The following is an 11919-nucleotide window of genomic DNA, read 5'->3' as shown; positions in this document are numbered from 1 at the left end:
TCTTCCTCTTTTTTTCTTTTTTCAGGGAGGAGGTAAGTCTTGGAAATGATTTCTATAGGTTCATATTGTTGGGCATTTCCTTATAGACTGTTTTATAGTCAGGCTAAAGTTTTCAACGAGACAAAGTATGCAAATCTGAAAAGCAAGGCAGTGGTGAGTAGATTTTTGGAATTCGTAGAGGAGCAATTTATGTGCAAATATGCAGTTAAACAATATCTACTTAAGGCTCATAATCATTCCTGCATTTAAACTGAAGAGCATAGGAGGTCTCATGTAGCCATGTAGTATTCTAAGGACCCAGTCACCTGGTGATTGGACTGAAGTAAAATGGCTAACATTTGGTCATAAACAGAAACATGAGAATTCTTAAAAACCTTCACTCTGAAAATGGATAGAGTCTTTTGGGGAAATCAGCAGACCCCATGTGACCAAAAGTGGCCACCTCCCAGCCAAGGCTAAAACATCCCTCCGTGGCAAGATGATAAATTTCCTGAGCTTAACACTGGACAAGCATCTTGGGAGAAGAAAAGGGGGAGCTTTCTGTGGTGGCCTCTGAGAGTAAGAACATCTCCAGGGGTCTGTGGATGGGAGACAGGGAATCCAAATGCCCACAGATCCTCCCGGTGTCAGGAGCTACTGCTGAGCCCAGCAACTGTTGTGCAGAAATGTGCTTCCAATGATATCATCCATCCTCCAGTTCCTCAAGAGAAGTCAGAATCTGCATTTTATTTGAAATCCCCAAATTATTAAATCCTAACAAAAGCCTCCTTGAGGGGTCTCTTTGTAACATTTGGTCTGGAAGAAAATAATAATAGCTCCCCACTATATGCCAGGCATGAGCTAAGCTCACAGCACCTGCTAATTTAAATGACTCCCACTGTATAGCCCTCACTATGTGTCAGGCACTCTTCTAAGTGCTTTACACATATTAACTTGTTTAACCTCCCTAATAAACTGCAATAAGCGCTGTTATTAGCATCCGCTTTTGACACAACAGGAAACTGAGGCACACAGAGAAGCTGAATCACATAGCTAGTAAGTGGCAGAGCTCGGATTTGAACCCAAGAGTTCTGGGTCCGAGCTCTCACTCCCAATAACTCTGCTGCACTGCACCAGTGAATTTTTGGAACAACCTTTTGTGGTTAGTTTATTATCATCCCCGTTTCATAGATGAAAAAGCCGAGGCCAGGGAGGGATAGCCATTTGCCCAAGGCCACTGGAGTCTGCCTCATATCGGCGCTATTATCTTTCTGAAAAAACCCCAAGTCCTTGCAGGTGGCAAACAGGGGTTGGAGTCTTTTGGAGAGATCTGAGAGAAACATTTTTTATGAGCCCAAATGTCATTTTTTTCCTGGTAAGAAAAAGGGTCCTCTAGCTGTCAGACCATAAGCTGCAACCTCTGTGTTTACAAAAAAAAGGGGGGAGGGAGGGGACAATTAAGTGAGACAAAGTAAATCTTCTTGGGCCTCTGTCAGTGGTCCTGCAGGTCTAAGGGCTGAAGGCTCATTGACAGGACACATTACTTTGCAGAGAAGACTCGGCCCCTGACATTTCTCTGATGCAGTACTGAAACATGAGGGCCAGTTTCTTAAAGTGACCCTTCCAATTTCTGGGCTACAAGGACTCCAAAGCAGAGGCGCAGAGGAAAGGGCAGGTGTGGTGATGCCCACACTCACAGTGGAGATGACTATCATGACCACAGTGACTCCTTGACAACAGGCAATTGAGGGATCACTATGTTCCAGGAACAGAGCCATATCACCCTCAGTAAGGTGGGTCCCTTTGTGGTTGCCACCTGTCAGGTGCAGGGTCTGTGAGAAATGCCACAGTGTCACACAGATGGCTTTATTAGAGACTTAGAACCAGGGTCAGTAGGAGGAGACGAGATCCCACAGTCTTCTAGTTGTCCCCAGACAGACATGTACCAAGACCAGAGTGCTCGGCTGGACCCTCTGTGGGAGTCTGTTCTAGGGAGAGACCCCACCCCACTACACTTACTCTCCCTCGCCATAGGGTGAGTGTGAGTGCAGCCTTGACATTAGGGGATAGAGGCTGGCATCTGGAATTCTAGAGTTCTGTGGGAAAGGCTTATGGAAAACTGGAATTAAGCGCAGCTCCTCCTGTTGGGAGGAGAAAGTAGGAAGCCACAAGGTGTATGAGAAAGCGCCCCAAGCCCCTCCCTCTTTCTTTAAGAGGAGGACCCCTGGGCATCATTAATGCCTTGTCCAGCATCCATTTTGGCCAATCCTCTCTGATTCTCAGTAATATCTCTGTTAACCCTCAGGACAGTGCCAGTTGGCACAACTGCTCCCTGTTTGCTTCCACATTCCCATTCCTGATCCTGAACATTAGGAATATGAGATGTAGTTGTGCAAGGGATGGAATCTGATCCATTGCTGGCTACTTCTGTTTCCTTCTGAAGAAGCAGCAAAAACTCAGGCGCAAGGTCGCGGAGTACCTGGTATCCATCCTGGTTTCAGCATGAATAAGTGTGTGGCTCCAAGCAGGCTACTGAGTGTTCTGTGCTCAGCTTCCTCATCTGTAAATGGAGGATGACATCAGAGCTGATTTCATGGGGCAGTTGTGAGAAGTCAGTGAGATAGAGTGAAATGTGCTTAGCAGTGCACCAAGCACATAGAGTTCTTGATAAGCCTCAGTTCTTGATATTGTAGTTGCTGTTGATTCTGTGTTAGAGATGATCTTGGTGTTGATGATGATAGCATCAAAGGCGATGTCCTTCTGACATCTCACACACATTGTCCAAGGAAGGACTTGAGCTGGGAAGATGCATGGGATTTGGTGTTTTATGTTTTCTCAATAAGCCAGACAGTAAGGCCATCTTTGGTTAGTAGAGACATTAGGGATACAGATAGAGCTTGAGGACAGTTGAGTTGGGAGAGTGTAGGGAGTTGAGCAGGTACCAGGTTCCTTTCCTGGTTTCACTTCGGAACCAGAGTCACTGAGGCAAACAGACACATTATCACTCTCTTGGAGCTGTTCTCATATCTGCAGCTGGTGTGGGTTAATGAGCCCTCTACCTTTCAAATGCTGCAAACATTCATGGTGGCACTGAACTCCACTTAGTGATGTCCCAGCCACCCCACTGTCTTGGGTTCAGAGGACAGGAAGCTAGGTTTCTACAACCCAAGAAGATGAGCACTCAGGCCCCTAAGTTTACCTTCTGGCATGGACATATCCAGATATGTTCTGCCTGGCTGAGCCCTAAAGCAGGCCCTACTGGCCATGGGATTGTTAAAGGGTAGGAAGGTTTATGGGAAAACCAGTACTTCTAAATCATGACTGCAGATTCTGTGGCATCCCTCCCTACTGGAAAGGAGTAGAGAAATGAATGAAAATTTCGTATCACCCCCAGTGTCTATTCCAAAGAGGTCATTATGGCCAGGGGTACAAAACAGAAGTTTCAAGACCTGAGTTTGAATGTCTGCCTCTCATGACTTCTTGGATGACCTGGGAAAGTCACTTCCATTCAAACTTCACCTTCCATGTGCTTGAAATGGGTAAGGGTCCTAGCTTAGATCATCTTACAAGGTTGTGATGAAGATCAAATGAGATCAAGAGTGTGTGAGGCCTTTGTGAGGTGCAATGCTCTGTAAAAACTCTGTTTGTCAATGCTTGTCTGTTCCCTCTGACAGTGACTTAAGGAGAAGAGAGAGCACACTACAAGAATACACCCAGCAGCCAAGTACAGTCTTGAAATTCCTGTACCCGCCCAACAGAAAGTGGCACTCAGAGAAATATATGATAATGAGGAGGTCAGTAATGAAGAGCAGGGATGAGGGAACATAACTCTATCAGTTTAGATGTCTTCAGCAGCAAGTAATCACTCAAATGTCTTAAACAACAAGACCATTTATAAACTCATGAGACTGTAATTCTAGTGAAGAAAGAGGTATGGGCCAAGGTGTAATATGATCCAGGGCTCAACAATACCATCAAAAACCCATGTGCTTTCCATCATCCAGTCTGCCATCCTCAGTATGTGTGGGATTTGTGCTGCCTACCATCTTCATGACTCAAGAGAGCAACAGTGGTTCTAAGTTTCACGAGTTCACAGCAGGAAAGTAATGGAGGAAATGGAGAAAACAATGTAAGAGGAAAATGGAGCCACTTCTTCTGGTGTTTTCTCCCTTAAAAGGGAGGAAAACTTTCCCAAGAGGAACTCCAAAACCTGCCTCTATATGTTTCATTGACCTGAACTCGACCCTTGCTCACTGTCTGAATATCTGTCTACTTGAAATGGATCAACCACCTAGACTGATGGTGCTGCCACCGGCTGACTTGGGATTACTTGCTGGATGATACCCCAATATCCAGCCCAGCTGGCCTCCAGACATCAGTTTTTGAGTGGTGGCTACCACCCTGGAAGTCAGCCAAAAGTATGTTCATTTGTCCCAAATAAGCCCCAGATTCCTGCCTCCTTTTCCTGGCCAGTTGAGCCACCACGCTACAAGAATACACAGGAAGACATTAGAACTGACACAGGAAGACTACACACCTGACAAGATAGCTTCCAGTTTCTCATGGCACGCTGGGTGTACAATATTGAACCAGACTGACATTGTCACATTTCCCAAGAAGGTTTCAGGTTAGAGAGGGAAGTGGATATTTATCAATCAAATATGCAAGTGATTGTTTAATTTCAACTATGACCAGTAGTAGGAAAGAGTGGTACAGGTTGCCATGAGAACATACAACTTGGTCTAGAAGATGTCCTTGAGGAAGTTATATTGAAAGTAGATCCATAGTTCGAGTAAGACTGAGCCAAGTGATGAGAAAAAAGAGGTCTGAGGTAAAAGACACAGCATGTGCAAAGGCCCTGAGGCTGGAAAGAGATGTCAGAGATTCAGCAGCCCTGTGAGGCAGGGGAAGAGGACCAAGCTGCGGGATAGATTTAAGTCAGTATATTTCAGAGATGGGAAGTTTTAAAATTTCTACATTTTATTTTATTAGCAATCAAAATCTCTGTAAAGCAGTCAAGGCAGGTTTTTTTAATCCTTTCTTCTCTATCTTCATACAATTCAGACTTCAAACAGTCGTTCCCCACAGTGCCTCAGGCCACCTAACCTGGAGCACCCCTGAAACCCTGCCAATTACAGCAGAAAGCTTATTAATTCCTCCAGCGACTGAGATTCCCTTAGAAGCAGGCCTGGTGCCTAAGGGGCCTGGAGAAGACATGGTACAACTACAGCACACTCCCCCAGGTGCTGCCCAAGTGCCAGATCCACTGACACAATCTTATTGCTCCCCTTGTAGTTAATAATGCAATGTCTTTCCCATTTAAGGGGGAGAAAAAAGTTCTGTTAAAACACACACACATCTGCCACTCAACCCCCCTCCAAACTCACTGTCACAGGGATGTGCCCCTCTCTCTGTTGATGCTATTTGAGCACTGTCAACAGCACCAGGCTGCATAGCTGCCTGGGCGACCTCCATTATTTATGATGGAGAATGAAATTGATTGTGGTTGAAAGATCCACACTGGAAACAAATGAACTCTTCAATTATTGCTGCACAAATAAATCTCTGTTTCCAGAGTTCCCCTGGGGAGCAGGCATCTAACCCCAGGTTCAAGGTAATAGATATTTCTAGATGGCAAAGTACAGGTGACTCTATTATAATGATTATCAAGCTTTAAGATTTCCAGCGTCAAGCAATTCTTCCTCCTGCTCCCGGTCCCCCTATTTTAACAATGTTTCCCCACATGTGTTCCCACAACCTTTCCCCTCGGCTGGGTGTGTGACAGAGATTTCTGTGCTGTGGGCTCTGGTCATCCCCAACCCTTTTTCACAGGAAATATGGAGTGAGTGTTAATGGGGTTACAGAAAGATTAAGAGAGCTCTCAAGGTGTTCGACCTTGGCTGGTATTTCTTCCACAGAAAGCCATCAGCTCAGGAAAATTTAATGATGACTTAGCCCATTAAAACAACAAACAGACAACTTCTACCTATCTTGGGCTTGATCTTATTTCCCTTCCTGATAGTACAGAGGTTTCCTGGGTAAGGAAGAGAGGAAGAGAGTTCAGGTGTTGGAGGCTAATTGGTCACCAGGCACTGAGCTGGCACACATTCAAACATCCAATAATAGAGACAGGGGATCACAGGCCACATCTGGCCCACAGAAATATTCTGTCTGGTATGCTCAATGTTTTTAGAAAATAAGAATTGGCAAAGTTCAGATTTGGGGGTTTCTGGTTCCAGTGGCTTCCAGTTCCACCATCTTCTTTCTTCTCAGTGAGGCAGCAGAGTGGCCTCCCCAGCACACGAGAGGAGCAGATCTCTGTGAGACCCTGACTGGCAAGACCATCACCCTTGAGGCTGAGCCCAGTGACACCACTGAAAATGTCAAAGCTAAAATACAAGACAAGGAGGGCATCCCGCATGCCCAGCAGCATCTGATTTTTGCAGGCAAACAGCTGGAGGATGGCTGCACTCTCTCAAACTACAACATTCAGAAAGAGTCCACCCTACGGTTGGTGCTTCATCTATGGGGTGGCATCAGTGAGCCCTCCCTCCTCCAGCTCGCCCACAAATACAACTGCAACAAGGTGATCTGCCACAAGTGTTACACTCACCTGCACCCCTGTGCTGTCAGCTGCCACAAAAACAAATGCAGTCACACCAACAACCTCTGCCAAGAAGAAGATTAAATAAGGCCCCTCTACTACCTCCTCTGGCTGCAGGGTGGCCTTCTACCAATATCCCGTGACCCTGGGGCCTCAATAAAGTTTCCCTTTCATTGACTAGGAAAAAATTGGCAAATTTCACACACAAAATTTGGCTTTCTGAAATCACACCTACATGTCCACACGGCCCACAGTGGGCAAAGCCAAGGGGTGTGTCCCTCAAATAAGTCTGTCCCTGCCTGGCCCAGTTCATTATTTTAACTCACTGGGCCCTGTATGCATTTGAACCTCCGGGTCCTGACACTTCCCACATCATCAGGTTGTCATCATGACCAAGATCTCCCCTCAGTAGCTGGGACATGTGTTTCCCCAGCAGAAGACAGAGAAGACTGAGGTAAATCTGTCTTGGCCTGTGTAGACCTTATGACAACTTTTGGCCTTATGGGACCAGCACAGACAAGGTCTGGAGCCCAGCTAAAAAAAAAAATGAAATTAAATAAAAGGTGCCCTTAATTTTTATTACCATTACAACATTTTATTATCTCTTCCCAATTTTAGCCTCCTGGCTCCCATTTTATGCACTGGTTTTGAACTGCTTGGGTAGAGAAACCAGAAGAATAAAGTAAAGGAACTATGTATGTGGGACTTTGGGCACCTGCCAGCCTGCTGTGGGGTTCATGGGTCTAAAAAAGTTTCCTGAGGAGATAGAAGGATCAGACCTGTTGTTGTCATCCTCAGCCCTCAACTCAGAGGTGCTGTTCTCACTGCTCATAATCAGAAATCTTAGCATTTTCTCTTGGAAGCTTGGCGTTTTACGCTATGCAGTATTTTGCACACAAACAGAAATCTGCTGTTTCCAGCTGTCTCTGGGTGATCTTAATGTCTCATGATGAAAAGTTTCATTTGCATCTTTGCCCATGTTTATCATCAATAGATTCAGCTAATAACCCTGCTACACAAGTCCATGTGGTCTTATGGTTGCCTTTGTGTGGTGCCAATCATCAGTTTCAGGAGCAAGAACATGATGAAATCAGGTCAATTCACATTTCATAAATGAATCCACCATGACACTATGTATAGGATTTATGTGCAAAACTTAAATTAACTAACATGGCATAGACAAAGCTGTAATTACTGCCTATCATTTTTCTAGCCTCCTTTTTTCAACATGTCCAATCAGTTTGCTCCTCTCCAGATCACATGTTTTCAAGTGAGACCAGCCACCATGACTCCTCCTGGTTGGACCAAGGACTCATGCACAAGGCAACGTGAGCTAGGCAGGTGTCTTGGAAACAATTCTGTCCAGGGAGGGGCATTTTCTGATATATGGTGGCATCCTAAGCCAATCAGATCCTCTCTCGTGAGCATGTTGATGCTGAAGGAGCAAAGAAGAAATGTCACCAAACCTCAAACTGCCACCTCAAGGGCACAGACACACTTTGCCTATTGGAAATGAATCCCGTCACACAGCTCACCATGACAATAGTTGAAATCCAAGAGAACATGCAGCCCAACATTGGATTCCTCTTGCCTATTTTCCCCTTAATCTCTAGCTTAACTTAATCCCACAGCTTCACAAGGTTATACATGAACAAAGTTCTTCATAGACTTTCCCTGCCTCTCTACTAGGACCTCAAAAATAGTTTAAAATGTCGGAAGGGGAAAAGATACCATATTGCATCCCTGCACTGTGAAACCCCCAAATCTCCAACTCAAACCTGTAAGTGCCCATTGATTTCACCAGAGGCCCCAAGGAGTTACCTATCCCCAAACAATGAAATGCACAACCCAGGACACCATGGAGTGAACTTCCATAACAATAGATAATCAGTATGCTGTTCTTTTTTGCTCCCCTACTGATTTGACTAAAATATGTATAGCATATGCATTACATATTCATGTTGTACAGCTTTCTCTCCAAACCAAGAAGTCCTCATCCCACCTCCTACTCTGCCAGCCAAGGGTGGGTGGTCCAACTTTTCTTATGCCTCACTCCCCTTTCCCTCCCCCTAATTTCTCATGAAAGCACAAATATCTGAGTGCTCTTAATTATATTTAAAGGTTTTTTCCTGCCCTAGAATTGAGTTCTGTCCCCTTGTTTAAGGCTGATGTTTTTCTTCCTCAATCTGTTTGCCACATTTCAAAAAATACCAAGTTTCTGCTCATGACAGCCTTGTCAGAGTGCTTCCTGTGCTACTAACTAGTCGTGTGACTATGGGCACATTACTTAACTATTCCATGCTAATTACTTCTATGTAAAATGGGGGTAAAAACAGCAACTGTAACCGAAGGTAGTTATGAATATTAAACACATTATTAGAACAATGCCCAGCACATATATGGGCACTTACAAGTGTGTTTATCATCTTGCCCTTTAGAAGCTCCCAGTCAAGTGAGGAGGAAGTAGGGAGGCAGAAGAATACACATGGAGCCTGAGGAGGCACTCCCAACCAGCCAGGGCAGCGGTGGGGGAAGAGAGGCACAGGGAGGGGGTGCGGGGGGAGGAATGGCAGATCCAGGAAGGAATCCCTACAACAGTGACACCAAATTAGATCCTTAAAAGTACATAGGAATTAGTCAGGAGGATGCAACCTGGAAGTGAGTTCCTGGCAGAGGGAACAGCCTGTGCAGAAGCATAGAGTCAAGAAGGGCATGGTCAATTTTATGTGCCACCTCATTTGGCCATGGTGTTCCCAGATTAAATATCACTTCTATGTGTGTCTGTGAGGGTGTTTCTGGCTGAGATTAACATTCGATTCAAGCAACTCAGGAGACTAGATGGCCCTCTCCATGTAGATGGGCATCATCCAGTCCACTGAGGGTTGACTATAACAAAAAGGAAAAATGAGGAATTTGTCCACTTTTTCCTGCCTCAGTGTTATCCTGGGACATCTCACCTCCTGCCCTCAGACTGGGCTTTACACCATCAGCTCCACTGGTTCTCAGGTCTTCAGACTTGGACTAAATTACACCACCAGCTTTCCTGGGTCTCCAGATTGCAGACAGTAAGCATATCATCAGACTTCTCAGCCTCCACAATCACGTGAACCAACTTTTCATAACAGATAAAGCTGTATACATAGACACTGATGCAGATATAGATATAGACATTCTATTGGTTCTGTTTCTTTGGAGAACCCAACTAGAATTACAAAGTGCAGCCTAGCAGGAGCAGAGCCTCCTGAAAGGAATATTCTGTGAAGTTCCTATGGGGACCAGACTGTGAAGGTCTTTGTGCACCATGCTACACAACTTAGCTCTTACCCTGAGGCCAAAGGCACCTGTTGGAGAGATTTGAGCTGGACAGTGACCTGGTCAGGATGCATCTTAGAAAGATTGTTCTGTCTATAGTGCAAAGAGGTTGGAAGAAGGGAGTGGGGAGGCAGGGAGGCATCATGCTGGATTGGCTCCAAGGTGGAGGTGAGAAGGGCTGAGTGATGCAGAGGTGGAGTCATGGACCAGCTTTCAGACCTTAGCCATAATGTTAGGGTGCTGGCATCTTTGACTCTTGAGAAAATATTGCCTTGTAATTTCTTTCCAATGGTCAGAAACACTGGTATAGGGACTGTCGCACTTGTGAAAACAGAGGTTCAGAATCTCTGCATGTGGCTATATACATATCAATGCTTGCTTTACAGGTGGGGAAACTGAGGCACAGATCAGTTAAAGCAACCTGCCTGAGGTCACACAGTTGGTGAGTTGAGAGGCCAGGAAAAATGCCTTGTTATCAGTTACTAATCAAGAGTCAGCATTGCGTAACATGTTCCACTATTTAATCCCATTGACATCTCATGACCATCCCATGAGGCCTCAACAGTATTTCTATGTCATATGTGGAAAACCTGAGGCTATGAGCACTGGGCATCTTAGTGTGGAGAACCAAGTCATAATATTCAGGATTATGGCTACTATCCACCGTTGAGCTCAGTGTTAGGCAGGATGCTATCACTGACACTCTCAGGAAAGGAAACCAAGGACAAAAAGGATAGGTCATTCACTGAGGCCAGACAGCAAGTGCCAAAGATGAGATCTGAACCCAGCCTATTGGAGCCCAGGCCCATCCTCCTCATAGCTCTGCTGGTCTGGCATTCACTTCGTGATGGGAACAGCTGGGCATGAGAGCTAACCCCACACCTTGTTCACGTTTTTTCAGCTGTGTACACCTGGGATTTCCATTATCAACTTCACTGGCATGTGTTTGGGCAAATAGCCCAAGGGTTTGGCCTCAGGCACCAGGCACTTCCCTGGGAGACCTTGAAGAGCATTCAGCATTCAGCATTCAAATCAGGGAGCTAGAAATGCCAACTCAGTAAGTACCTGCTTAGCTTACAGATGAAGACAAAAATTTAAAGTTAAAGGGCCCATGTGTCTTATATTTCAAATACAGAAGCTTGACACTCAGACATCAACAGGATTTGCTCTGGAACTCCCCAGGCCCATGCTCCTTAAGCTCCTTGTTTTTATTAGCTCTGAATTCGTGGCAAGCCCGTTTCATTCATCTGCCAACACGACACCAAGCCCTAGTTATCCTGTCACAGTGGTGTGGAAGTTATTCAGGCTGTTAACCAATATTTCTGGTTTTCTCCTTCAAAACACTAAGTACATTGAAGTTCCCCATCATCTTTAACTTAAATGGGGCCATGTGACTTCCTTTGTCCAATGAGATGTGAAAAGAAGTGACTTGTGACTTAAAGTTCCATGAGTTGGCCTGGATGCCAGAGTAACAAGGACATGGAACCAAGCCCCAGCTTGACCCTGAGGGACACATAGTGTGAGCAAGAAATCAACCCTTGTCATTGTAAGCCTCTGAGGGTTTGTGGCAGTTTGTGATGGCAGCTCAACCAGCCTGTCCTGATGGATACGGGTGTGTGATAAGAAAAACACAAGAAGCCACTGCCCTCAAGGTAATCATAGTCCAGTGGGTGGAAAACTCAGTTCTCAAACAACAGTGGCCCCACCTGACCTCAGAGAATCTGTCTCAATCACTACCCTCTCCTGTACAAAAGTGCTCAACATGTGACACATACACCATGGGGAACTGGCTGGAGGGGCCATAAATGTGTGACCTCACTTCTCTAAAGAGAACAACAAGCTCTCTCTAAGTATTTCCTGAAAGCTCTATCATAAGGATGAGCAGCCATTTGGAAAATTCATGTTCTCTAGCCCAGTGACAGGGTCCCATTTATCCTTGAGTCAGGAATCGCCCTGTGGGCAGCTGTGTAAACTCTAAGGGAAATGGGTTATCGATTTGCAATCTCTTATACACACACACACAC

The 11919-nt window shown here is 45.3% G+C and overlaps 1 protein-coding gene across 1 annotated transcript; it reads left to right on the top strand.

Annotated features, from left to right (window-relative positions):
• The first annotated feature begins 1820 nt into the window (after positions 1 to 1820).
• Positions 1821 to 6671, top strand: LOC129076768 (ubiquitin-60S ribosomal protein L40-like). The gene is given in 4 exon segments (XM_054580931.1): positions 1821 to 2014; positions 3654 to 3773; positions 6253 to 6648; positions 6650 to 6671. Coding segments are annotated over 4 exon segments (732 nt in total).
• The last annotated feature ends 5248 nt before the right edge of the window (positions 6672 to 11919 follow it).

This window comes from Pteronotus mesoamericanus, unplaced genomic scaffold, assembly GCF_021234165.1.
Source record: "Pteronotus mesoamericanus isolate MK-2021 breed Mesoamerican mustached bat unplaced genomic scaffold, CSHL_Meso_final contig_64, whole genome shotgun sequence".
In the NCBI taxonomy this organism is placed as follows: domain Eukaryota; kingdom Metazoa; phylum Chordata; class Mammalia; order Chiroptera; family Mormoopidae; genus Pteronotus; species Pteronotus mesoamericanus.
This window is presented reverse-complemented; position numbering and strand designations above follow the sequence as displayed.